This window comes from Motacilla alba, chromosome 4, assembly GCF_015832195.1.
Source record: "Motacilla alba alba isolate MOTALB_02 chromosome 4, Motacilla_alba_V1.0_pri, whole genome shotgun sequence".
Taxonomy (NCBI): Eukaryota; Metazoa; Chordata; class Aves; order Passeriformes; family Motacillidae; genus Motacilla; species Motacilla alba.
Window position 1 is genome coordinate 48,619,989 of NC_052019.1, and position 26,935 is coordinate 48,646,923.

At 39.6% G+C, this 26,935-nt stretch overlaps 1 protein-coding gene across 1 annotated transcript in view; it reads right to left on the reverse strand.

Annotated features, from left to right (window-relative positions):
* Positions 1-14,063, reverse strand: part of BANK1 (B cell scaffold protein with ankyrin repeats 1) — a 133,308-nt gene extending 119,245 nt beyond the window's left edge. Inside the window, exon 1 of the mRNA XM_038136043.1 lies at positions 13,846-14,063. Coding sequence (XP_037991971.1) covers positions 13,846-13,858 — 13 coding nt within the window. The 5' untranslated portion in view covers positions 13,859-14,063. The remainder of the gene's footprint in view (positions 1-13,845) is intronic.
* Positions 14,064-26,935: the final 12,872 nt, after the last annotated feature.

A 26,935-nucleotide genomic window follows, 5' to 3' on the forward strand; every position in this document is an offset into this window, starting at 1 on the left:
AACTATGGATATAGTCATGAGGATCATGACACAATGAAAAAAAAAATGGAGCATGAGAAATATCAGGAAGCATAAAATAACCCAGACTCCACTCTTTGCTCAGAGATTTTTGAAACTTTTCTTCTAATCTCAAGAAGATTCATTTCCATCTGGGCTGTGTGTGGGATGAGAATGACAAGCATACATACTAGTTCAAATAAGACTTTAGAATCTAATGATTTTTAGTCTCTTGGCCCCTTTGCAATCTTTTGACAAAGATTCAACCATTCATCTCTCCACACTGTTTGCCCTGATCACTAAGAGTGATATGATAAAAACTGGAAAAAGTTTCACTAGCACTTCAAACAAGCCCTGCAATCTAACATTTGGAAACAGAATGAGAACATTTAATTCAGCATTAATGAGTGGCCTTAGCGTAACAAACTGCCCCTCATCCATCCAGAAGGCATTGATTTTCCCAGTCAGCACACCTCACACACATCCAGTAAACGTGTCTCAAAATGCAACTCCAGCCCTTGGTTTCTGGAATTCTGCAAGGCAAATCCCTCGAAGCCAGCCAAAATGCATTCATCGCAGGAAGGACAGTAGAAAGCACTTTAGAACTACTTGCAGATAATTGAAAACATTTTCAAAGCAGTTCATGTTGCTTCTCTGAGGTGTTCCAGTAAAGGAAATGAAAATTATAAAAGCCACTTGTAAACTTTAGAGTGAGATCACAAAATAGCAAAATTGCTGCAGTGCTGTGGTACACCTGTTTCAATTAAAGCAATTACCTTAAAGGGCATTCCTACCCTCACTGTATCAGCCAGCAGGGGCTGCACTTCTATTCTCAAATGCCTATTTAACTAGCATGTAGTAAGAACATTTTCATAGTTTACGTACCTTCTGTTGGTGATTGCTAAATTGTATGTGAAAACAAATACTTGCTCTATCTGTATGAAACCAAGCCTCATGTCTTCATCCTTCTTATTAAACTTAGTGAGGTCTGGAGTAGGCAAAATAAGGTTCTACAGAGAGAAACCACTTTTGCACAATGGCATCAGTTTACCCTTGATCTAGTTGGTTTTCCCTGTAAAGAAATTCCATTGATCTTCCCTACAACGGGAACACAGAACCAAAGAAATTCCTGGGCTGTATTTCCAAAGCACTGACCTGGCACAGGAAGACCAGAAAGATTCCTGACTATCAAACATGAGAAAGCTAACATTATGCCCAAAAAGCTGTTTCTCATCAAGCAATATGGCCTTATTTCCTGGTTTAGGCCTTTCTCTCTGATCTGTCCTATGAATCCTTTCAGCTGAATATCTACTGATAGACAGGAGCTCCTGCTTCTAACTAACAAGGCTAAACACAAACATGGGATACAGGGATCCGGAGGTCAGAAGCCATTTCTCTATTTCAAGGTAGACCTCCTCCTCTATGACAATTGCAAAGAGGAAAATCTCCTGTCATTACAGTCACTTCTTTGAGAGCAAATCGCACCTTCAGTAGTTTTTAGCACAAAACAATCAGGTAATTCAGAAATGATTTAGATAAGAACAAATCATGAAAATAAATACACCATAACAAGAGCATGAAGAGATAGAGTAATACGCTACTTTTTTATGATTGCCATGGAACAAGTCCTTAAGGTCACACGACAACCTGAACAAGTCTATATAAAGTCACAGGAAAACCTGAGGAAGCTGTATGAAGTTTGCACTACCAGAAGCAACCACCACTTGAAGATTTCCCTTACAGTATAACTATGGTTTTATAAACATGAAATACTTAAAACCCCTTAATTTCAAAATGTCCTGTTAGGGCAGACCAAAGCATCCTCTTTAATTGAATTTTTTTTAATTGCCAGTGTTTCTCTTACCAGGACGCCTTTAGATGTTCTCATCCTGACATAGTGCAGCCAATTTTGGATTTATCATCACATTTAAACTCGACTGACTTAATTTCAATGTCTTTGCCTTTTCTTTTGCCTTCTCTTGCTGTTTTCATCTGCCGCCTTGGATTCCATTGTTACTTCAATTTCTCACAAATTCTTAACTTTAATTTCTTCAAAATAAGAAAAAGAATGGAATACATGTTCTGCAGATATTATTTATGGAAAACATTCTCGTGAAATTCAGTACATTTACCTCTATCACAAGAATATATTTCAGAAAATAGTATTTACACGACAAAAAAAACCCCACTGATCTTGCAAGAAATAAAATTTTGGGTAAGTTGCTGTGATTCCAACAGCTGTGGTCTGGGAAGGTCACACCATGACAACTGATGTACAAAACAAGAAAAGTGTCTTACACATTCAGTAGTCTAATTTGTATGCCAGGGACTTGACAGACACTGATCACCAGGCAATGTTTATCAATAAATAGTACCATTTACTGCAATTTATGCCCAGATTTGTGTTCCCTGAATTTGTAATGTGATTAAATACACCGAATTAACCATAGATGACACCCCAACAATTCCTAAATTACAGATTACCATTTACACTAGAAATCTGGCTGAACTTTCTCAGAACAGTCATAGAATGGTTTGGATTGGAAGGGACCCTTTAAGACCATTTCATTTCTAGCCCCTGCCATGGGCAGGGACACCTTCCACTAAACCAGGTTGTTCAGAGGCCCATCCAACCTGGCCTTGAATCTTTCCTTTTATGGGGCATCAACAGCTTCTCTGGGCAACCTGTTCCAGTGTATCATCCACACTCCTTGGCTTTCTAAGCCTACTGCTTCCTTTGCCACAAGTCAGAGTACTGAGGGAGGGCTTCTGAGATCCCACAAATTAGATGGATTGATCTTCTCCTGCTTTTGCAATCTGATTATAAATCCATTTTTAGTGCAACTCATTTACTTGAGCATTCATCCAGAAATTTAAGTAAATGTGAGAAGCAGTTTTTTGTTTGATGTATAACATGTCTAAGTTATGAGGCGGTACAAGAAGTTGTGTTCCAGTTTCAAATCTTTTCTTTCCTCCCTTTCTGACAAATACATGACAGTCACTAAAAACACCCAAACAACAACAACAGAACAACTCAAGGCAAATCTCTCATCCGTGTTGGACAACCACTTTATATTTTTGGTTTTACCTTTTTAACAGCATTCATGCTGATGTTGCACACAGAAGGAAGTAAATGAAGCAGAAAACCGTAACATAAGTGTGCAGCTTCAAAAAATGAGCAATGACAGAGCTAACAGTGAGTTAAAAACCAAGCTAAATAAAACACTCAGGAACAACTTTAGTGGAAGGCTGACTTCTCTATATTAAACCCACCTCTGCCTCCTCTCTACTGCCTTAAGATTCTACAGACCAGCTATATAAGAAACTACTTGTATTTCTGTCCATCAGATAAAGCGAACAGCTTAGTTAAATGAATGCCAATCTGCCTTCATAATTTTAACCACATAACTGCAAAATTGACTGTGATGCCCAAATGCATGCTGCAGCTTGCACGAGATTCAAAAGACATTTTTCCTATAAGAACAGGTCCTCAGTATAGGTTTAACCACACACAATTATCTTCTTCTCCCTTGCAAAATAAATTATCAAAATTATTACTGGTCCTAAAATAAGAACAAATTGGAGAGTTACCTGGGTAACAATTTTGGGTCCTCCGCCAGTGGGGAGGCCTTGCAGAAAGATTTTGTGTAACTACTATTGCATTAGACTAAAAGGGTGCTTCCTGGAAATAAACCAGTTCCATCTGTTTGCAAGAACCTCAACATATTTACCACACAATACATACCTACCTACCAAACATTGCAGTATAGCCTCACAGTGGGATAGAAACAGGAAAATTATGTCTACACAATTATGTACTCTGGAAGAAAAGTACCTCACTAGTACTTCCACCTTTTCAAGCACACTATCATCCATTTCTAGTTAGAAAGGTACAGAAAAGAAAGCGAAAACAAATCTCTCCCGAACCTCTTTTGAGGCCAAATTAAACCATATCTCACTACAGTCAGAGAGCCTGCGTAGTTCAAATACAGTAAAACTCAGAAGCTTGATGTAGCCAGGCCAGGACCAAAGGATTTTAAAACATCCTGCTTTTTAAGTCATCAAGTCCCTTGTATGACCAAATCTGTATAACTAAATTTTTATTTTCCTCTTGAGCATTCAGAAAAAGAAAAAAATCTTAGACTGTCATAGGTCTATCACCATTGTCATTGTACATGTATTTCATCAGTGCCTAATTTAAGACTCCTCAGGATCCCACAGTTTACCACGCTATCGAGTGCCAGCTGCTCAGCAATAACTACTTGCATATTTGGTAAAGGTACAAAAAACAAGGTGCAGTTGTATTTGTCCTCCTCTGGAGTTTATTCTGCCCATGCTCCATTTTCCATTTACTGCAGATTAATATTATAACTGCACAAACATCTCAAATGTTGAGTATCACCTCTCACATGCACTGCCTGCAAAGGCCATAGGACCAGATCAGAGCAAGTCTAAAATAAACTCTCTTCAGTATACCTCGCATGGCTCGCTGGCCTCACTGCTGAGCTCTGCACATCCTGTTTAGCAGGGAACCCTATCAGCAACATGGAAGTAGCCTTGCAGCATTAGGAAATAAAGTTCTTAGAGCGCTCCCTGACCACATCCACTCAGTGCCAGAGCACACTAACATGAGCGTGAAGTTGAGCTCCAACTCTCTCGGGCACACTTGCGCCAAAGCGCGTGCCTCAAGAGACACCTGAACATAGCAACTTCTGCTGACTCTTCAGCTGGTAAAGACTGCAGTGCCATATGCTCCTCTGGTGTTTAATGCCCTTGCAGGTACCTGACCCTGCTAATCAGGACCACAACAAAATGAAACATTTCTTAAATTAAATTCTCATTATGATGTCAAAATTCAGTGATCCAGATTTTAGCAATATACCAGGAAGAGAAATATCCACAAACAAAACAACATGTTCAAGAGTCAATTTCAAAAAATGACAGTGCTTACACCTCTTGAGAGACTTCCAATGATCTTTCAGTAAGAAATAAAAAACCTATAGAAGTAGAGGAACTTGAGTTTGAAAAACACTCCTCTGAAGACTTCTACTACTTTAATAAAGAATTAGATTCTGAACTACCATTTATCCAGTACTGGATTGATTTTTTGTTACACAATAGTGAAAACTCTTTCACTTATTAAGCAAAACAGATTGTTTAGGGGAGAGCACGTACATTTGGAAATTCAAAGTTACACTGCTCACCTGCGGCATAATTGTGGTGAGAGAAAAAAACAGTATAATGGATAATATTTTAAGTATTTTAAGTTAATGTTCAACTCTTGATTTTGGATAAAAAGGAATAGCTTTTCACAGAAGTCTCCAATAGGTTGCATCAAATGAATAAGTTGTCAGTTTGAAAGGATAGTTCTGCCTTTTAACTATGTTATTTAAGGCATGGTTGTGTTCAAAATGAATGCTATTTATTATTATACATGTCATTCAAAATGAGCATGGACTTAACAGCATGTGGGAGTACAAAAACTATGGTATACATTACATATTTACAAGCTAAGATACAGAAACATGGCTTGCCATTTAAATGAATTCTATAAGCATCAGTGTTGAAACACAGGCTGTAAGTTTGCCAATGTAACATAACGGTTTTTAAAATCTTAGAAAACCAGCTGACAATAGCTTGGCAAGAACACTAGCAGAAAATTAAAATGAAACTGTCCTGAATGTTTTCTTTAAGCAGAAAATTCTTCTGTTTCCAAACTGCTAAATGTAGCATCTGGCCTAAACTTTCACTGAAAATACATTTTCCCCAATTCAATCATTACAGACTATTTCATTCAAGGCCAAATTCGATTTGGCCTCCTCTAAAACAGCTAGTCTTGAACAGGGAATGGAATTGATATGGGAAAGAAACACATTTAAAAGTTTTAATGATAAGATTACTGCGCTACAAAACTAGAATGCACATATAAGAACCTCGAAGTGTTGATTAAAAACACTGGCAAAATTTCCTTTGACAGTGCACAGCAACAAGGCCTGGTTGATTAAATAGAGTTATTCTGAGACACACTAGGCTGGGGAATTAGCTTTCCATGTTTAGAGGTAGGAAGTCTACAGCAACCAGAGACTCAGTGAAATATCTACAAATAGACATCTCAGGGGGGTGGAGGAAAAAAGGTATACTGAGTTCTGTGCATTTTTATTAGATTTACCAGATACTACAGAATATCCTTCCCAAGCAAGACTACCTCTATTATTTGATTTAAAAAGTTTTCTCATATTATCAGCCTACCTTTACAAATACTGTTTAAAAGATTCAGATAAATTTGAAATGCAAATTACCTTTAGATACTTCAAGTAAGATTAAGCTGCTAGAGTTTACTTTCTGGACAGAGCTAGAATCATTTAGACACTAGTAACAATGTAGGGAGTCTATCTAGTTTATTTGAAGGCCTTGCTTTTGTCAGGCAAATCCACAAACGCCAGAGGTTTATGGTCAAAAATGAGACCGAGGAGTCCTGCAATTTTATTCAAATAAACGAATAAAGGGAGAGATTCCACGAGGGCACACACTTGCAGGATTTTCTCTCTCGAGCTATCGGAGGGCACAGCCTCCGTTTATCCTAAACTCACAGCCACATGGTGCCCTCTTCCTTTCCTCACTGGCTGAGACACTGCCCTCCCAAACCACCTACCACATATCCCCCCTTGAACCTACTACTCTACCCCAGAGTTCAGAAGCTCAGGTTTGTGCAGACCCTTGTCTGTTTCAGAGGCCAAGCTGCCTGGGCTCTACAACAAACCTGCAGCCTAGAGTGGTAGAGACATTAAGACCCATTTCAAAGACAATAACACCCACACCTTCACCCATCAAATTGTTTATAAAGGCATTAACTTTCCTGTCAATCCCTCCTCTTCTTCTCAATTTGTCTTGACAAATACTAGTTATTATTAACTTAACCCTTCCTAACAACCAGGAACACTTAAAACAGCCCCTTCTGACTTTTTCACGTCTGGTCCCTGCACCAGGAGTGGCAAGTGAGTATGGGGAATAAAGTAGACAATGATAGTTCATATTAGTCCATGTATTACTAGAGCTCCTTGCTATGGCTACTGGTAGCTGAAGTCTCACATCTTTTTCTTCCAGCTGAAAAATACAAACCTCCAGTGTATTTATTAGAGACCTTGACCTGAGCATGATAGGTTCACACATGTCCAGCTGTCCTGACTGCTGTCTCTGCTGTCCTAGTTGAATATTACCAACAGCAAAGGCCTAAGGCAGCATCTGTGCTAAGGGGGCTTCCGGTCCAAGTCAGCCCAAAAGACCTCAAGTGTCCCCTGCCAGGGACTCCAATGACCTCAAGTCAGCACAAACGACCTCAAGCAACCCTTGATGATCTGCCCCACTCAGCCCTCAGTGGGGAGCAGCCTACAGAGCACCACTCCACATCATTACCAGGCTAGCTGGTAAGGGATGCAGACTCTCCCACAGCTTCCCGCGCAGCCTAGTCCCTCTATTCATCTCCTTCTCAAAGAATTGGCTCCTCAGCAGCAGGATCTGAGCAAGCCAGAGAACTCACCTGGCTCATGGTAGCCCTTCAGTTTTACTGCAGCCAGTCAGTACAGAGTCTTAAATTGGGTTAAAAAAACCCCAAAAGCAATAAATATTGTTACACAGAGAAAAAGTATAAAACAATGTCACAGCATATGTCACGGTTGAGATGGCCACAAAACACAGAGTATCACCATACAATTTCAGAAGGCTTTAAGCATTCACCCATACAGAATAACACCATACCACATCAGAAGGCTTCAAGCATCTGCCCATACAGAGTAACACTACATCATCGCAGAAGACCACACCCATTTCCCCTCCTTGTTCTTCAGCCCAGCCTTTCATACCCCTCATATCCATGCTTTACAACTGTGTGCCCTCTGTTCCCTTTGCTAATGGATCAGCACAACCAGGCACTCCATGGCTCATTGCTGTCAATGCTCATGCTGCTCACCTGCTTTTCAAGCTGTAGCCCATTAGGGATGAGGCTCAGCCACCCAATTACCACAAACCTTGTACCTACAAAAAATTCAGTGGACACAAGCCAACTCACTGTTCGTGTCTCATTCTTCCTGGCCTCTCCCAACCCTGTACAATGTGTTTGAAGGGAATGGGCAAAGGCAGCTATGAAGATAAAACACACACACATTCACCAATAGTGGTTGAATAAAATGTACCTGCTCATCTTTCCCACTTATCAAAAGAACATTTGAAAAATTGTTCCCCCTTTGGCATGAAATTCAAATTAGACAGAGGAGTTCCCAAATCCATCCCTTTGGTCCTGGGGGTCCCTGCACTTTTTCCCATCGGAGGTTGTAAAAACTGTGCCATTATCCTTGCCTGTACCTTTACCTTTCCTTCATCCCTTCTTTCTTATCTTTTGTATACCTAGATGCCTTTATAACCACCTCCTGGAAGGACCCACTCAGCCTCCTCTCCTGCCCCTGCCCCATGTGGGCTCTCACCCTCCCTCATATTGAAGTAAACTTGAATGGAGACTATAACTCACATGAATTGTTTATTTCAGTCCCCTCAAACAAAATGTAATTGAAAAATAATGATCAAATAGTAATTTTTTGTCTCTTAAAATGCTCCTCTAAACTGAGTTTACAAAGGGAACAAGGCGTTCTAGGCAGACACAGTCTGCTTGTACAATGTGAGATACACTGGCCACCTTCTTGGGAGTTTTTTATACATCAGCCCAAGCACACACTCCTGGCCAGCACTACACAGTTCAGTCACAACTGAATTACAGGAACACTACTGCAAACATTGCAAAAAAATCTTACTTATAAATTACCTCAGGAAAATCATTTCTTCTTGAAGGGCTTTATACTGAAAACTGCATATTTACTAGTTTCCCAGAGCATTTCATATTTTTAAAGGGAACCTAATCAAACTCAGAATATATTTGTTTTCTGCTGTTAATATGGTTTTGTTCATTTAATAAATTTATTTCTGTCACCATGCATATTATAATTTAACAAAAAGCAAGTCTTTTCAATCACAAATTTTAATAAAGCAGAGGAACACCACACTTGTGGCTTCTGATTAAAGTACTGCTTGTTTTCATTTAATGCTCACTAGCATATTAGCAATAAACTGCTTTGAAGCCTAGACCGTATTTAGCCTTTCATTTTTACAGAGGACACAACACTGCTTAACATGAAGGCTTTTATTTTCAGTCTTCAAATGAATAAAAACTGTGCATGTTCAATTCATTCCAGGCATACCACAATTTTTTTCTTTCATCTATTTAAACTGTAAATGTTTCACAAATAAATGAAAATTATGAAAAACATAAGGGTACACTATATTAAAATATGTTTAGCATATATTAACTTATTTCTTAAAAGTTAAATTCACAAATGTCATTCTATTCATTGTTCTGTTTTTTCCAAAGCTTCAAGAATTTTTTATATTTTCCACTAGAAAATAAATAATGCTTACTATTTCAATTGTTCTTCTAATATGATATTAAAAACAAACAGACAAACACCACTTTTTACTGACTACAGTAAACAAACTTGAATTATTTATTCTTCATAACTTAACAATCGCCCTGTAGAGAGAACAACTAAAAAATTTAGTATTTCTTTTTGGGTTTGGGTTTTGTTTTTTCTTTTTAATTGGAAGCAAGTATAACAACAAATAGTGAGTGAAAATATCATCACTTCATTACTTTTTGACATGAAAATGCCTTGCTTTGTTTGAGAGGCACAACACATGCATGTCCTCAGTGCTGAGAAACGTTGAGGATAAAGCACATCTAGACATTAATTGAACTGTATGTGACAGGGTGTCAGGTTTGGGGACAGGAGGTTGTTTGTATTTTAGTGCGACATTACTTCTTGTAAGAAACTCTTATGCATCTCTAGAGTAGGGGATCTAGGACTGGGTGTTAGCTCTTAGATCCAGCTGCTCTATTCAGTTTCACCTTAAATTGGTGTCAGGGCAAAACTCCATCAACCAGGAAAGCCTCATTTCTGATGTTGGTTTCCCCAGAAAGGAAATCCAAGGATGCAGGGTTTGACAGAAGCTACGGTACACTCCAGCAGAAAGACCAGACACAGCCATACATTTTTTTTCAGCTATGAAAACCTACAAGAATAAGCACTTCACTTGAAGTAAGCTTACCAGTAGGTACAGAGAAAAAACTATGAAACTTGACAAAGGCATTGCATTTCAGTTTCACGGTCTTATATGAATTCTTTATTTCTTACACAGAAGCAACAGCAGTGAACCTTAGCCACAGGCTGTATCTATTTATAAACATCTGTGTAAAATTTCAAGTCCTTTCCATCTGTTAAGCACTTGATCCAAATGTAAACAGGTGCTTTCCAAGCTCAGCCGTACCTCTGCTTGGACAGCCTCAGTGTCAAACAAGTGTAGGACTCTTCTTACCTAACTGCACACAAAAGCTCACAGAAACGTTGAAAAACAAAGTAATGATGGGGATGATAAGACCAATTTGCTTTAATTGTCAGGCCTGTGATACCATAAATTATACACTGAGGCTTCATACAAAGCCTTGCTTTTTTACAATGCAGGGAGCCAATAAACACTAAATGAACACCAATATCATTACATGAAATAGATTCCAGTTTAAATCTTGGTATTCGTGACTTCCTTCCTATCTTCCTTCACAGTGGTTTCAAAAAAATATTTTCAATAACATTCCGAAATTATTATTTTTGTTTACATTTAATAAAACATAGGGTTCTTTTTAATCACAGTTCACATTGCAGTAGTCTGATTTTGATTTCTAAAAAAAGTCAGGACAGCTGCATTTTTTTAACAATAGTCAGAAATCACTGGACCTCCCTGGGGCGTGTAATTATATCACGAGCTGTTGCTGCTGTTTGCATTGGGGTGCTTAAACTTGTTAGAGGATATAAAACATTATTACCTACAAGCAAATAAAGGGGTATATAAGCTAATCAAATCCTCAAAAACCAGCTTCAAGAGATACACAGACAGGGAAAGAGTCACACTGTGGATTTTAAGTCCCTGGGCGCAAATGTTCTTCTTTTAAGAAACTGAGATTGCTGCTTTCTTTCACCTTTATCACAACATCAGTGGTATCAGTGCTACAATTTTTCAAATGTGGGTGATCAATTGCTTCTATGCAAACTTCAGTAATTACTGCTTGCAACAGAAGGGAGATGGGAGAGGACCAGCATAAGGAACACAGCTTGTTAGGATCAACTTTTGAATCTGAATGAGCATCCCAACACTTCCAAAGGCAAATTATAACTTTGAGGTACTTCAGTTCTGGCTTCTTTGATACTCAAATTACGAATACATTATTAATAATATTAATATTACTTAATAATTAATATTGAATATGAACATCATGATGGTATTACTGAATCAGCTTCAAAACTCCACCACTAGACTTCCTGGATTTTAAATCAAATAATTGTCTGAGAACTTTTCCCTAAAAGTGAAGGAGCTGAAAAATTATTTACTACTAAAAATTTAAGCACTCCCTAATTCTTGAGAAAAACAAAAATCAAATATTACTTGTGTCTGTTCACTGTCTAGATTCCCTCCCAGAACACCACCTACATAAACATTGACCCAGAAACAGTTGAAGATACAGAAATGTACACTGTGTAAATAAAGGACACAAAAGGAAAGATCTCAATGAAGATAATTACGTTCCTGAATGTGGAGAGGAGTGATGACTCCAACAGGCATAGCAATGAAGTTATCCTGTCAGTGCCTCCTGTCTCAAAGGAAGGCAGATGTCATCAAAGATCATGCATTACAGATGTTTTATCTCTACTAGCTACAGCAGCTTTAATGGAATTTGCATAAAATTCATCTAGGTTAGGGTCTTTTCCAGAGTCCTGACAAGTAACATGCCTGTCTGTCCCACCAAGCATCCCAAACAGCTTTTAGATTTGAGCTAGACTAGGCCTTGGGCAATCCACCTGAAGCAACCTCAGTACCTCACAGAGGCTGCTCCATCAGAAGAAAACAGACCTCTTTGCACCTCCATACACAACAGACCTCTTTCTATAAAATAAAGGTTTGATGCTGTGGCAAACCTGCAGGAGAGAGGTTTGTGCGTGGAGGTTGCAGGTGGATGAGGCTTAGGCAGAGCAATACATGAAAAAATGACAGAGACAAATGATGCCAGAGTGGAAGGCCAGTGCATCCTCTGCTGGCTGAGCCTACTGTTACTTGTTCCCCTGCCAATGTGTGAAACTGGCTGTGAGCAGCTGGGAAAGCAGCCATCCCTCTTTGGTGTTCTTACATATTTACTCAGCAATTACTCCAGCTATTTCACACGCATACTCAGGATCTGACTGCCTTTATTCATCCAGACTCCAAACTATACACCCCCAGGTCATGCACAGTGGTATCCTGTCATTGATACAGAATGATCACTGAGCATACTGCCCTGCTGACTGTTCACATCCACAAACATCAGTTTGCCTAATAACTGGGACAGCACACACATATTTGGATATGCTATTAAATGTAGTTTTGCTCATATATGCAGCTTTCCTCTTTAAAGAAGCTTGCAATATTGGATGTTGGGTCTAGACAGAAAACAACCAGTACAATAACCATACCCTTTTCACCACCAGCCTTAGGTAGAAAGCAAAACACTACTGAGTTTTGATATTTTATCTACAACTAACTTATTATAAAACAGCTGGAAAAGTCACTCTGCCTTTCCTCCCTGGTGTTTTTTATCTGTACAATGAGAGTAGTAGGAAAAGATGGCTTCCAAGGCTAATGTCATTACAAAGCTGCACTTGATAACTAATAACTAATGTGGTTACTCTGATGTTATAAAATTATACAAAATATAAAGTACTCAGTAAAAAAAAAATCTGTCTTGACAGATTTCAAAGCAGTCATTTAAAATGATGAACCAGAACAGAAAAACAAAGCATTGAGTCACCTTTGCAGACTCAGGCCCTCAGACTTCTCTTTTTTGAGTCCTCATTCAAAAAATGAGGATAAAATATTGTCCCACCTAATAAAAGAATCACAAAAATAAGGCTGAGCTCCCCGCGAGTAAGTCAGTCAAAGCTCTTGTATCTGGCTATATGTCTTTCATTTCCTTTTTACTGAGTGCCCAGCTTGGCAGTCACTGGCTTGATTTAAGTGTTGCTGAGCCTTAAAAAGACACATGAAGAAAATGGGAGCCATAAATAGACAGTATTTCTGTGAATAAGGGAACATGAGTGGGACACAGGGACATGGAGTCCCAGGTTTCTGGTTCAGATTAAGGGCTGCCTCTGATTTACATGAGGACTTCAGAAGTAATTTTAACTTTTCATCAAATTTTCCCACCAGTCAATGGGATAATGTGTTCCAACACTACCGAAGAAGCAACAAAATACACACTAACAGTTTTGAGGCACCTAGATATTGCCATAAACACCAATAAAAGCATAAAAAAGGAATTAATATTCCTGCGCAAAGTCTAGCATGGTTTTGCTGTACACTCCAGGCTGGATCCCATATGGAGATCTAAGACACTGCAAGAGGATGATCAATTTATAATTAATGACACAACACATGATTAGCCAATTCAGACTATCCCAGAGGAGGTACACATGTAGGACCAAATTAACACTGCTCGTACAACTTTTATTCTTTAATTTCCCAACTTCTCAGCGCTACATCTCCTGCTCTTCAGCAAAGCTACCTTGGTACTGCGACACCGTAAGAAATGCAACAGAGAGAGAGACAAGAGACTGCCTGCACTTGAGGGCTACTTTCAAGGGCAACATCTCCATCCCCAGCACTGCGCCGGGACACAACACCCTATGGGAACCTCCCCACCCTCACAACCCGCCCCGCACCCACCTGCTGGGCTCATGGCTCCGCTGCCTGCGCTGTCCCGGCCACCAAAGCCCCGGCCCGAGGGCGCTGTCCCGGCCCTAGGGCTCTGTCCCAAACCTAGGGCGCTGTCCCGCCCCGAGGGCTCTCTCCCGGCCGCCGCCGCCGGCACGGAACCGGGGGCCCTCCGCGGCTGCTGCGGCCGCGGGGCTCCGCTGTCCCTGGGCCCCACCCATATCCTCCCCTGAGCACAGACACACAAACACACACCCGGCATCGCCCCGGCAGCCGCGGCAAGAGCCCTCTGCTGTCGAGGTGGTCGGATTCTGGGGGGAAAACGAGGTGGGAGTGGAGCCTTTCCAGCTGTGCAAGTGTTGGGGTTTGGTTTTCTCTCGCACTCAGCCGGGGGTAAAGAGCCCCTCAGGGACGGAAGGCACTTGGGAGGTGTCCGCCAGCGATCAAGTGTGCTGGTGTGGTATGGTTAGCCCCTCCACGATATTATGCCATGTATTTATTTTTTTGGAGTGGCGCAGAGTAAAACAAACACTAAAAAAAGGTCAAAACAAGCAGCCCATGAGAGACGCTGCAAACACGTCAGCTCACTGCTGAACTGGCTACCAAATTTAGGACGCATCAATCAAGGTGGCATCTTCCAAGTTCAAAATAAAGGCCAGACTCCCCACAAGTAGTTGGAGTTTCCCCATAAAACAGGATTACAGAAAAACTGAACCTTCTGAAATAAGTTTTCAAAGGAAACAAACCACTTTGTGCACAGATCCGTGCTTCTTCCCCACCCAAAGTCCTGTGTTCACCTTCCCTCCCTGAACTTTAATGCTTTGAGGCTGATTTTAGTAAAACATGGTGAATTTGCTAAGCACCCGTTTCAGAAATGCAGGTGTCCAAAATGCAGAGACAGACTCTGCCTGAACTTAAGGAAAGGCTGCAGAATGAATTCAAGCAGTAGTAGAGGAAGGAAAATTCACATAGAGGAAGTCTTTATAGATGTTTTAGTGTGACAAAACCTTCACAGTTTGCAATCAACTACGAACCACAAATTGCAGGAGGCTGGGCTTCAGTCAGGGAACTACTTCTGTAAAGACTTTGCACACTGCAGGGTCTGTGTCCAGCTGAATTACTTGGAAAACTGAACCCTCTGAGCTGTTCCTGTTTCACTACACAGGTAGATACTTTCTGATTATTATCATTTGCTATGTTTCAGGGGTTATTTTCAGTCACTTCTGCTAATGTGTGGGTGGTTTTGGTAAATTTCTGACTTGGGCTGGCCTACCACACAGAGGAAACATCTAGGTGCAAGGACACTGGGAAAATCTGATCTAGATCCAGTCATGTCAGGGTACATGTGCCTCAGGAAGAGAGTGTGGAATGCCTCCCCTTGTTCCTTGCTGCTCATTTTTTACCTTTGGATTTTATTCATTTAAGTGATGGGTATCTGGGCAATACCTCATTCTATTGCTGTGTTTTTGGGTGCAAGGGATGCGGCACTACAGTGTCAGTAGTCTTGAACTGTGAGCAGGATAAGCACGAATTAGGTATCTTATAAAAAAAGATGCAATATGTCAAAGATAAAACATTTAGAAACACTGCATCTGACTATTTTTCCATGGCAATAATAATTGCTGCTTCCTGAAAGATGGGTTAGGTAATGTGGTTGGATGTGGTTGGCATGATTGAGCATTCTGAACTACGAGGATCTTCACTGTGGAAATAGGAATTCATAAAAAGAAAAACAATCATTAGCTACAGATGTATTTAAATATAAAAGTAACTAAAATGGAACTGGAACTCTCATTTCAGTAAAAAGCAAAACAAAATTAGAGGGTTATCCTGGGTGTCAGGATGAGGGACAAAATGGATTGTGATAGCCCAATTATTTACATTGTGAGAGCCAGCACTGTGGAAATGAGTCCTAAAAGGAAGAACACTATTTGCTTTACTCAGGCTTTAAACCAAACAACAGGCAGGCTTCTACTAGTCAAGGAAAGAAAAGCCTTCAGCGGGATCCAGAAGCGAGAGGCCCTGCTCTACGTGGAGGCCTTGCTGGAGGCATTGGTCAGTGTGCATGGCATGCCCGGAGGCCTGCAGTGGCCGGGGCAAAACCTGTGCTCTCCTCTGGTGGCCAAGGTGCTGCGTGTAGGGTGATCCCTGCAAGGCTGGAAGGAGACCATCTAGGACAGGTTGCTGAGAAGATGGAGATGGAAGGTAGGGCAGGAGTTTTGTTGTTAGATTCCAGTTTAAGGGAGGATAAGACTTGCTGAGGATTGTGGTCGTAAAGGACTGCTCGGTGTGGTGGAAGCTGCTCATCATGCTGTGTGCACTTTCACCTCTCCCTGCTGATGGTGAGGCTGTCTGCTGAGTCTGTGCTTTTAGCTGGACCCAACTGAGCTTTTGCCACTGAGCTCAACTAGTTTACTCTTGATCAGGGCTTTTTTTCTGAGCTGTGGTGCTGCCATCACAGCTTTTGAGACAGTGATACTGGCCTGACCAGGATGCCATGGGAATGGTGGATACCGTGCTTGTCTCTGACTATTTGGAACTCAAGACAGTGTTATGTATACGGAGGCCTACAACCAGCAGAATTATTTCTAAGAGCAAAACAGCTCAATTCTCTACCTGCAGGGTTATTGCCATCAATTTATACTGCTTTTACCAGCCCAGTCATGAAGATTTTCTCTGGAATAATGTCTGCAGATGACTAGGTATTACTGCCAGTGTCAGCAGACTCCTACTTACAAATTCAGTTTGCTGTGGGGTCTGTCAGAGGTTGAGGTCTTCTCTACAAGTCCAGTGGAAGAATTAGGTTTCCCCAGTTCTTCCACCTTCTAATGATTGCACTTTATATAGATCATAAAGCCACAGAATTTATAATTCATGCTGGAGGTGTAAGAACACTCACTGTTTCTAGGCAAGGAAAAACTATTTAAATTATTAAGCAACCTCAGCGCATGTCATGAAGCAGTGCTGCATTAGAGGGAAAAGAAATTTAAAAATCCATGTTAAATCACAAAAAACATGTCTTGGGAATGATGTCAGTGTTGTGTTTAAGTTGTCTGGCTGTCCTCGATATGAATTTCAAGCTTCAATTTTAGTAAATTCATTTTAAATAGAAGCTTACTTCCAAACACCCTAGATTTGTAACACTAACTTGGGGACAATTATATACTTCTGTAATGCTTTTTAGCTTCAGGTTCTCACTGATCTTGTCAAAACTAATTTCTTTCTAATACTGCCTTTGTTTTTCCCTTTGTGAACATTCTGCTTTTGTTAGAATGCTGACTTTTCCTTTGGATATAATTAACATTCAATACCTTGCCATTATAATTTCCTACACATCTTACATATTTGTTTTCCACAGGTCTGCTAAGGTTTGAAAAGCCTCTTTTCTGTTAAGGAGCTTGGAATGATTTTTGAAAGCTTTATTGACTGTTGATTACTAACTTCATTTTACTTGTAGGTTTCATTGTAAAATCCACTGACAATATTGCTAGGCTATGCTACAATACAGACAATATTGCTATAATTGCTAACATAATCAGTTGGAAATATTGCGTGTAGGATGATATTGTTAGTTTTTGTATTTCAGCAGGAGCTTGCATGTAGTTTAGATTCATGCTGTGTGATCATCTTGGTTTTTCTGCCCTTGCACACAGCTACTGCATTTTGATGTTCGATGTTACTGCAAGAATTAACATGAAGTTAGCTGAGTGTCCACTTTTCTTGTCTAGTGGAAAAAAGGAAAAATTATGTATGTGATGTATTTCTAAATATTGGTTAAATGTTATGAAGATATAGAAAAGAATGAAGAGTGTTGCTCAGCTTGTATGGTTAGCATTCAAGAAAGCAAGAAAATTGTGTTTGAGGCCTTCATTTTGTTATTTAATTTCACATGCACTAAAATAAAAATAAAGCAGATCTAGGACAGAACATGATTCTAAGAGAAAATGTTACTGTACACAGTAACACTCTCAGTTAAGAAAAAAATGGGTCAAATGAGACAAAGATAATAGCTTCTTTCTTTAGTACTATTATGATTAAATTTGTTAATGACACAGATGAAGCATAAGAGAATATAAAATAGGTGGCCTGGAATATAAAAGTGCTGCCAGTATGTAATAAAAATGATTTGTGCCATTCTTTAATTTCATTCTTGTTTGTATAAAAAAAAGCTGTTTCCTCCCATAGCATCTTCGGTGGTCTCAACAGTGTTAGGTAGTTTTGAAAAAACTTTAGATACATTATACATATGTGGGTTTTTAGAAAAGTTTTTTACAGGTATAACAGAGAGCAGAAATAAATTCTTCCCTCCCCACTCCTCCATCTATGGAATATAATTTCATGTCTAATTACCTGTTACTGTGATTTAAGCTTTGGAATGCATGTACAAGTCACATTAATCCTCAAGATTTTGCTTAACAAAAATCTATGTATTGGGGTTGCCACATTTAAGCCTTCAGTGATAATAAACTGAATTAATCATGTTGTGGTTAGAAACCAGTTCAAATGCTGTTTACAACATAAAAAAGTCAATACTCCAATATAATGCTATATAGCAAGATGCTTTTACACACTTAGAAAGGTAATACCTGATGTGTATTGTATGTCTTACAGTAATTGTTGGTAAATATGAATTCTTAATGTCTGACATCAGGGTTGTTTTATACCTCTATTTGAAAATGTGTATTGAAGAACTACACCACTAATAAATAACTTGATGCAGTACCCAGCAGGATGTTAGAAAAATGTAGATTGAATTGATTAAGTAGAAAACAGAGTAGTTTATGGATTATAGGTAGAGCTTGGTCATAATTGAACTGCTGGTTTGTCTTGCCACATGCAACCCACAAACAAAGGAATGACCAGGAAGACAATAACTATTTCTCGAGGTCCGTTCAGACCCCCAACAGCAGTGTGTTTCTCCACTCCACTGGAAGCATTGCTGGATGCATATGTACTGGATTTGTTAGATCTAGATTACTCAGTATTTGGACTGTATTCTTGGCTGGTGCAAGTCAGGTTTATTCCCTCTTCACTCTCCTCAAGGTCCATGGACATACCTTCCCATGCATTACTCTTTCTCCTTCTTTTCTCATATTGTAATCTTTTTTTTTTGAGTTAGTAAAAGATTTGCCAGTATTTCTAGCAAAGTAGTGACTGCTTGAGTCACACCAGAGTAATGCTTGTCTCATCTCTAAAATGAATTGTTAAGAATGGTCTGGAAGATAGAGAAAGGCAATGCTTGAATTGCAGTCTTGAAAAGTAGCAAGTGGCAAACAGCAAATGACAAATTTAGGACAACTTAATGGTATGGTAGCAACATAGGGAGATCTAAAACCAATGAGGTGTTGACTTTGATGTTTGGGAATGCAAAGAGGAATATCCAATAATGAAACCAAAGCAAAGGTGATATATATCCCCCAACCGATAGTCAGCCGTCGCCTCTTATTGATCATCTGTGCCTGAGAGACTAAGGTGACCTATTTTTCTTCCCAGTAGTGATACAACATTATGCAGTCCCGACATTTTATTTGTGGAGAACTATTTGTTACTTTTCAAAGTGTAATTATTGTAATGTAATGGTTTGTTAAAACAATGTTGATTTACAGCCTCTGACTGTTAGTTCAGTAATGCTCATACCTTTAATCATTGACTATAGAATTAATTTAGTCCAGATTATAGCCATTATTCTTCAAGTGAGAAATTAATTTTCAGAGACAACTGAAACAGTATGGGAAAAAATAATGTGTCTATTAAGGAATATTTTCTAATAGCACAAAGTTTAAGTACTTTTTGGTAGTCTTCAAAGACATTGTCAAATGGAGAATGAATGATAAAGAGCCTTTCACTGAAATGATCTTACCACTTTTTAATTTGAGTTACTCAAAAAACAGGTTGTAGAAAACACTTCAAAATGAACAGCTCAGTCTTGGCAGAACAGACAAAATAGAGCATGTGACCTAAGAGAACTTTGCTGAAATTACAGTTTAAATTGCCAATATTTTGCTTTTCAATTAATGAGAAAATCCAACAGTTCCTATTGCAGAAGAAATTTCAGCATATATTGCATTGCCATTTGCCTGCAGTTAACTCCTTGCTAAAATATAGCTCTTTTTCGTATTTGCCTGAGCTAGAGAGCTTGAGGTTTCACAGGCCTTTTTAAAATATATTTTTTTAGAATGGCTGATAAATGTGATAAAGTGGATTTTTGTTTTCTCTACTTCTTTTTTCCTCCTCCTGACTTTACAAATTTGAAGAAACTGAAGCCAGTCCTTAAACAAAGAAATGGAAGAGAGGAGTAAGGCAATTCAAACAGGAAACTGAGATTACTGAGCTTGACTTAAAAGATCAGACTTGTTTGTAAGGAAATCTGAAACTGGGGAAGGATTTGAGAGGAGGAGTGATGCTAATGAACACTCATAGATTGGTTCTTTAAAACACTAGAACAGAAAAACTTGTGAAGAAAGAATTGAGACATAGCTGATATCTTCTATCCCCAAAAATCACTTGGTCCAGATTCTGCAGAGCACTTTGCTGGTAATGCTGTTGATGTCTTTCCTAGAGTCATGACACTGAATCATATGGATAGAGGCTGAGTTTAGGAGCTTTTGGATAGGATTGCTCTTGAAATGTGGTCACTGGTCCAGATTTTGCTGGCGTATCTGGCTAAGCAGTGTTGGTTCCGTACTCCTGTCTGTACTGTTGCAGTACACATGTGTGCATCCTGTACAAATGGCCAACTAAGTAGTGTCAGTGTCAGGGAACTGAAGGGGAGCTTCAGACAAGGTTTTTAGCTAAAGGATTGTAGAGGTGTAATTAAGCCTTTATATGGCTTTGTCCTTCAGGATTAATGATGGCAAACCAAATGTGGGTATTCAGTAAGAATAAATTGAATGCTTTATTTAAATTGTTAATGATAATGATTTGGTAAAAAAGAAGAGAATAAAGGTAAAATTGCAAAATAGTAAAAAGCAAAAGACAGAACATCAAAAGAACAAAAGGCTGTAATCAGAATTATTAACTACACAATAAAACTAATATAGAGCACTTTTTACTTAATCAGTATTATCAGAGCTAGCTTATCAAGTAGAGATTGATGTTACTGACCCATAGGAATGACTGTGGGCAAATCTCTTTGCTCAACCTTGAGAGTTAGCCTTGAGGGGCATCCCCACCCAAAGGAGGATCATCACACACCTTAGGGAGGAACACAAGAAATCCCCACGGTGAAAAACTATGACTAGTCTATTACAGTATAAAGTGATTGCCAGTCATACACATCTTTAGATTATATGTTGTCATGCCTGCTCAGCAAAAGATGCTTTATTGCTGGAAGAGCTGTTACCAGGGCTTTGGTTTCTTCCACTCGACACTTCTGACTCTCACTTCCATCTCAGTGTCTGCACGTCCCTGCTGCTGTTTGCCTCAGTCAGGAAGTACCTTTCTTGGAATTATGATGTTGTGATTTGAGATAGTTTGTTTAAGCTGGTCTCAGGACTCTTCAACACCAAACCAGCAGGCCTTCCTTGCTCAATCATTACTGTTAAATTGTAATTAATGATCATTATCTATTATGTTCCTGGACAACTCAGCAGCCAAACTACATGCAGCTAAAGAGGCTAAGCTGGTATTTAAAATTGAGCTGTACTGTCTTCAGTCCAAATCGTGTTCTGGATGTTTAATGGTGCTCTGCAGACATTCAGACTTGCTTTTTTGCATCTCCTTGCTGCCAAAATGACTTCCACTGCTTGTAGCTGTGGAGCAGTGAAAAAATGGGTGTGTTCCTGTGCCAGTAGAGGCCACAGTACCCTGCTTAAATCCATCAATAGCTCTGGCAGTTTATGTGGCACAAGTGACTGGAAATGGACTGTCCCTTCCAGCATGCTTTTACAAAGAGAAAGAAGCAATGTCTTCTCAAGGTTACATTGTCTTACAGATGGTGACATTTTGGGTCACAGTGAGATTCTTCCTGCCCAGCTGTAATTTTTTCCGTCTAATCTTCAAAATGTTCTTACTGATGATTGGGATTTCTCAGGCCAGGTTAGATGGGGCTTCGAACAATCTGGTCTAGCAGAAGTGTCCCTGCCCAAGGCATGAACAATGTGATCTTTAAGGACTCTTTCAACCCAAACCATTCTATGACTTCACAAAGGAAAGTGAAGTGTATGAATCTCAAGGATTTATGTTTCTGTTTTAGATTGTTTGTTTGTAGGTCACGATGAACTGTTTGTTTTCTCCAAAATAATGTTGGTCAAAGGTAATAAAGTTCAGATTATGACTTTAAATCCACATTAAAAAAAAAAAAATTATGCTTCCTTTCTGTGTGGGTTGATACACCTTTTTTCACTTTGCTGAATGTTGTCTTTTGAATTCTGATCTCCTACCTCACAGGATCACTACATACAAATCATCACATATCCAGATGCATCACAAATATTGGTTTATCATCTCCTTGCCTGTATAATATTGGAAAATATTTCTTATTTCAGTCACTCTGATTCTCTGTTGAGGCTGGATTGTTTTCAGTACTTCCAAGGGGGAAAAGGGCATATAGTTTTTAGGAGAATAGAACATGAAAGAGGGACAAGTCTGGAAAAAATAGGTGTACTTTCATTGGTGCTACATCCAGTCTGGTGGAGCTGCATCAAAGCAATTGTAGATATGAGTCATTTCCCTCTGTCCTGCAAAGAAAGAGTCCAGTTGGTCTGTCAGACTGCTGGAACTTCCAGCCTCCCAGAAATGACTTCTCCAGCCCCTGAGGCAGGAGGGAGGGCTCACTGGATCCTGCTGGCATCTTGTCTACATTGCTTTGCACATAAAAGTGCAAAGACTGAGGTGTCTGGGACTGACTTTCTGTGTGCCATGTACCATGATATCACTATTTTAGGCTTTGTGGCTTGATAGAGAGAGGGAGAAAATACAGGATTTTTTTAGCTTTGCAGCTTGCTAGAGATAGGGAGAAAATACAGCATTGAAAGCAACTTTTAAGAGTTGCACATTTGGCATATACAGTATGCATTTTTTTAATTTTTCATTTTTGAAGTGCCCATAAGTAGGTGGGTGCTTGGAAAATAGGACAGCGTGATGAGAATGACTGTTAATATTCAACATACTTTATATGCAATAGCTTTGCATATATTTGTATTTTAAAAATTACTTTTTTGGCCCTCTATTTTGTAGAGCTCTTGTGGTGTATTACCGTTATCAGTTTTTCTTAAGTCCAGCTTGGAAACCCCTTATTGTTGAAAAATATCCTTCCATTTCGATAAACTTATTTTTGTCACATTATCTGCCCCTCTGTGTGCTCTATGGGTAAATTAGCACTTATCCAAGAACTGGCCTGATCATTTTTAAAAGCCCAGTAGAAGAGAGGGAGAGATGCTCAGTGAGTAATGCTTTTGCACCTTTAGCCTCTTGTAGCAAAGAGGACCCGGTGGAACCTGGCATTTTTGAGAGCTATAAAGCTCTGGGTAGCACTGTTCCATTTTGGAGGGTACATAGTAACATCTTACGCTTTTTATTGGAAAATAAAAGCAAGATAATTTTCTGTCTGAATATATAATGTATGAATGACTGCTTTTGAGACACTGATACATAAATTATAGATAGCCTTTCAGATTCTGCACTATGTATTATTAATTAAAAACTGAAGATCTTCATCTACACCCTGATATCTAGGCCACTGGAGAGCATATTTTAGTGTTGGGGACTATATAACGTGGGGAGAATGCAATAAAATGCTACCATTTTGTTGTTTATGGGTAGCATTTTTGTACACAAAATGGCCAGAACCTTCTGCTTTTAGAGTGGACAGGAGGTGTTCTGCTTTATGAAGAGGAGGCGTGAACAAGAATGAAGGTGATATTTTATTTTCCTTTGCACACACAAAGATAATGTGAAGAAGCATTTGTCTCATGCTTAGCCTAAATTATGTAATTTCCCACAAGACACAGTTTGCACTAGGAAATCTGTCTTTCTGTCCTTCACTCTGTCTTCCCATCCCCTCTCCTTGCAATAGTGATTAATGTTGTTTGATGGGTGTTGAAGTTGCCTGCCAGAGTCATTCTGAATTACAGGTTTAGAGGGAAACTGATGAAGATGCTCAAAGTTGCCAGATATTCCTAATAGCTAAGCTTCTAAAATAGAATCAAAGAGATACATAACAAAGCACATAATCACAGCAAGCCATAGTTAGCATCAATTCCTTTTAAATTAAACTGGAAACAGCCTATCATAGAATGTTGAGATGTTGGGTAGTGACGGTAGACCCGCGCTGAAGAGTGAACATGGAGAATGTCCATTGCTTGTTTCTTGTAATCTAAGGATGTGCTAGAGCCTTGAATTTGAACAAATAGCCTTTGTTGTGTGAGGCAAAATTGAATCAAAGCTAATATCTGGCATATGTCTGCAATCACAAATTTAACAACAACCAGAATGTCTGCCCCATTCTGTACTTTATTTTTTAACTAGTTTTACATAGAGAACTACAGATGGTTTTGTGTTTGTTTACATTCTATGAATCAGTTGTAACTGCTGCTGTAAGTACATGTTCATGTAGCTCTTCATTTTTACTGACAGAATGCTTCATGCTGGGACTGTTGCACAGCTGGGCTATAAATCTCATGCAAAAGTCAGGCAATACAAATGAAGATAAATGCAAGATACAAAACCCAGACTAAAATGAGAGCTTCATTCATCCTGTAGCTTATGCGCTGGGAACAGAGAAATCATTCTCTGAGGAACAGACCACCTTTAGAACCTGTACAGATCTGAGGTGTTTATTGTCTCACAGGCCAGATCTTGTCACAGCTTCCTTAAGCAAAATTTCCAAAGATCTGGGGGAATTATCACAGCAAGATTCAACTTTCTGATGTGCATACATGATAAGTTAGAATAAAAATTGATGTTTAATTATTACTCATCTCAGGCAGTAAGAGTAACAACCATTTATTTTCTCTTAGTGATAAGAAGGTAAAATAGGTGCCATCTGCTGATGAGCCAAACAATTTTCCCCCCATTGAATACTCCTGTGCTTGAAAGTAGCTGCCTTATTAATGCCTTCCTTAAATGCAAGCAGCTTGTTTATGAATCAGAGCCCAGCTACCAACCAGCCCTCATGTTAGTATTTGAATGAGTTCTTTTCCAATGAATAATCTCCCTGCATTTCATAGCTGACTAAAAGAAAATGGAAGGAAGGAGTTGGGGAAGAAAGCTTGTGTGACTCTCTTGGACTGTAGTGGGGTAGCTGCTGGGATTTATAGGTTTCTTAGCTTCATTTTCCTCAGAGAAGGAGCTGATTCAGCAGTGTCTGTTGTGGTTTATGCTGACGGCAGGCTGCCCTTGCAGTCAGCACAATCAGAGCAATGTGATCACCCTGTAATGCTGCTTGGATGGACTTTTAGCTTTGACCCACAACAGACCCCCGTTTGGCTGCTTTGCAGTGATTGACAACAGGGGGACCCCAACCAGGCAAAGCCTGCAGGATTTCCAGAGTTTCCAAAGATGAAGCACAGTAGTTGTCTCCATCTCTCACTACTCTGCTCCCCTCTGCCTTCTTTACTCCTTCTTGACTGCTGCCTCCTTCTGAGGCCTTTTAGAGAAGCTGGGAGGTTGTGGCTGCCAGTGTTGGCCTAACCTGAGCATGGCAGGGCGTTGCTGCATGCAGGCTCAGAGCAAGCCCTGGTGCACCAGGACATGAGTGTATGACCAGCTCAGGCAAGAGGGCAGGGGCTACGTCAGAGTGAAAATGGATGTGGCACTGTAGGGCAGAGGAAACATCTGAGGTTTTTCTATTTCCAGGTTCTGGGAAGCCCGTGTTGCCAGAAGTGTCCTTGTCATACCCTGTGAGTACCCCTCAGAGGCACAGTGATTCAGAGCTACCCCCCCTCTGAGTCATAGGTCAGCAAAGTGACTTCCATTAAATACTTCTCATGCAGCATCTAGCTAGAGTGGCATCAAGGTCAAAAATTATGCAGATCTGAAAACTGATGGAAACACATCTGAAGTTAGAGTACTTAGAAATAAAAACTTTGGAAATGATATTGAATCTGGGATACTGAACTTAGGACAAGATTTTAGATCTAGACAATGGATGTTATCGGTCACTTTTATTTCAAAATTCTGATTCCAACTGCTGCCAGGGACAATGCTCTGGACTGGATGTACAAAAGTCAAATGCAGGCTTATGATATACCTTTCCTTCCTGCTTTTCTGTGCTTTAGGGGACAACAGACATTAATTCTTCTCCCTTATCAGTAACACCTTTTTTTATTAGTAGCAGGAGTCATCAGTATCACATGTAGGAGTATATACATGTATGTATAATCTTGTAGTGGAGCCATATTTCTCACCCACACATCCTATAAGCAATTTATGCTATTTTCTTTCACATGTGTGGTTATATGGTGCATGTGCAAATACAAAATCAAAGGACTCAAGCAATGCTGAGTTTCCTGACATGTTCCATTCCTCCAGAATAAATTGTGCCGGTCTTTCTGTTAGCATGGAGCAGTTCTGAGGGCCTTGTCTTTTAAATAGACTGTTTCAAAACAGGTTTTTTGGAAATAACTATTGTGGCAGCAGGATGCTGAGTGGTGTGTGGGCTGTGTGAAAGTGGCTCAGGGATGTGAAACTCCAGCATCATGGCTCGTAGGGATTATTGGACACCAAGCAAGTAATGCAATAAAAGCTACACAATGAAAACCGTCAGTTGCTGACATTTATGATAGAGAAAAATAACAATTGTTCCTCTGAGCCCTTTCACCCATTATGCTTGTGCAGAATGTGGAAGATGAGACATAATGCTCAGCAACTGTATGCAATATGGTGTATTTGAAATCCTCAAAGCCAGGATTTTTTCACCGGAATTAGAATTATGGTGCACACTGAGGAGCCATTTAGTCATATGGCTTTTGGCTGTGGTTGTGGCCAGTGCTGTTTTAAGAGAAAGAATAGTAATTATTGTTGAGGTAGACAGCGTGGGTGGAAGCTATGGTGCAATGTCTTTTTCCTTGTGTTTGTCTAAAGCAACTAGAAATGAAAGATTTAGCTTAAAAAGCCAGGCAATAGTAAACCTAAAAACAATGGCATACTTGTATTCCAGACA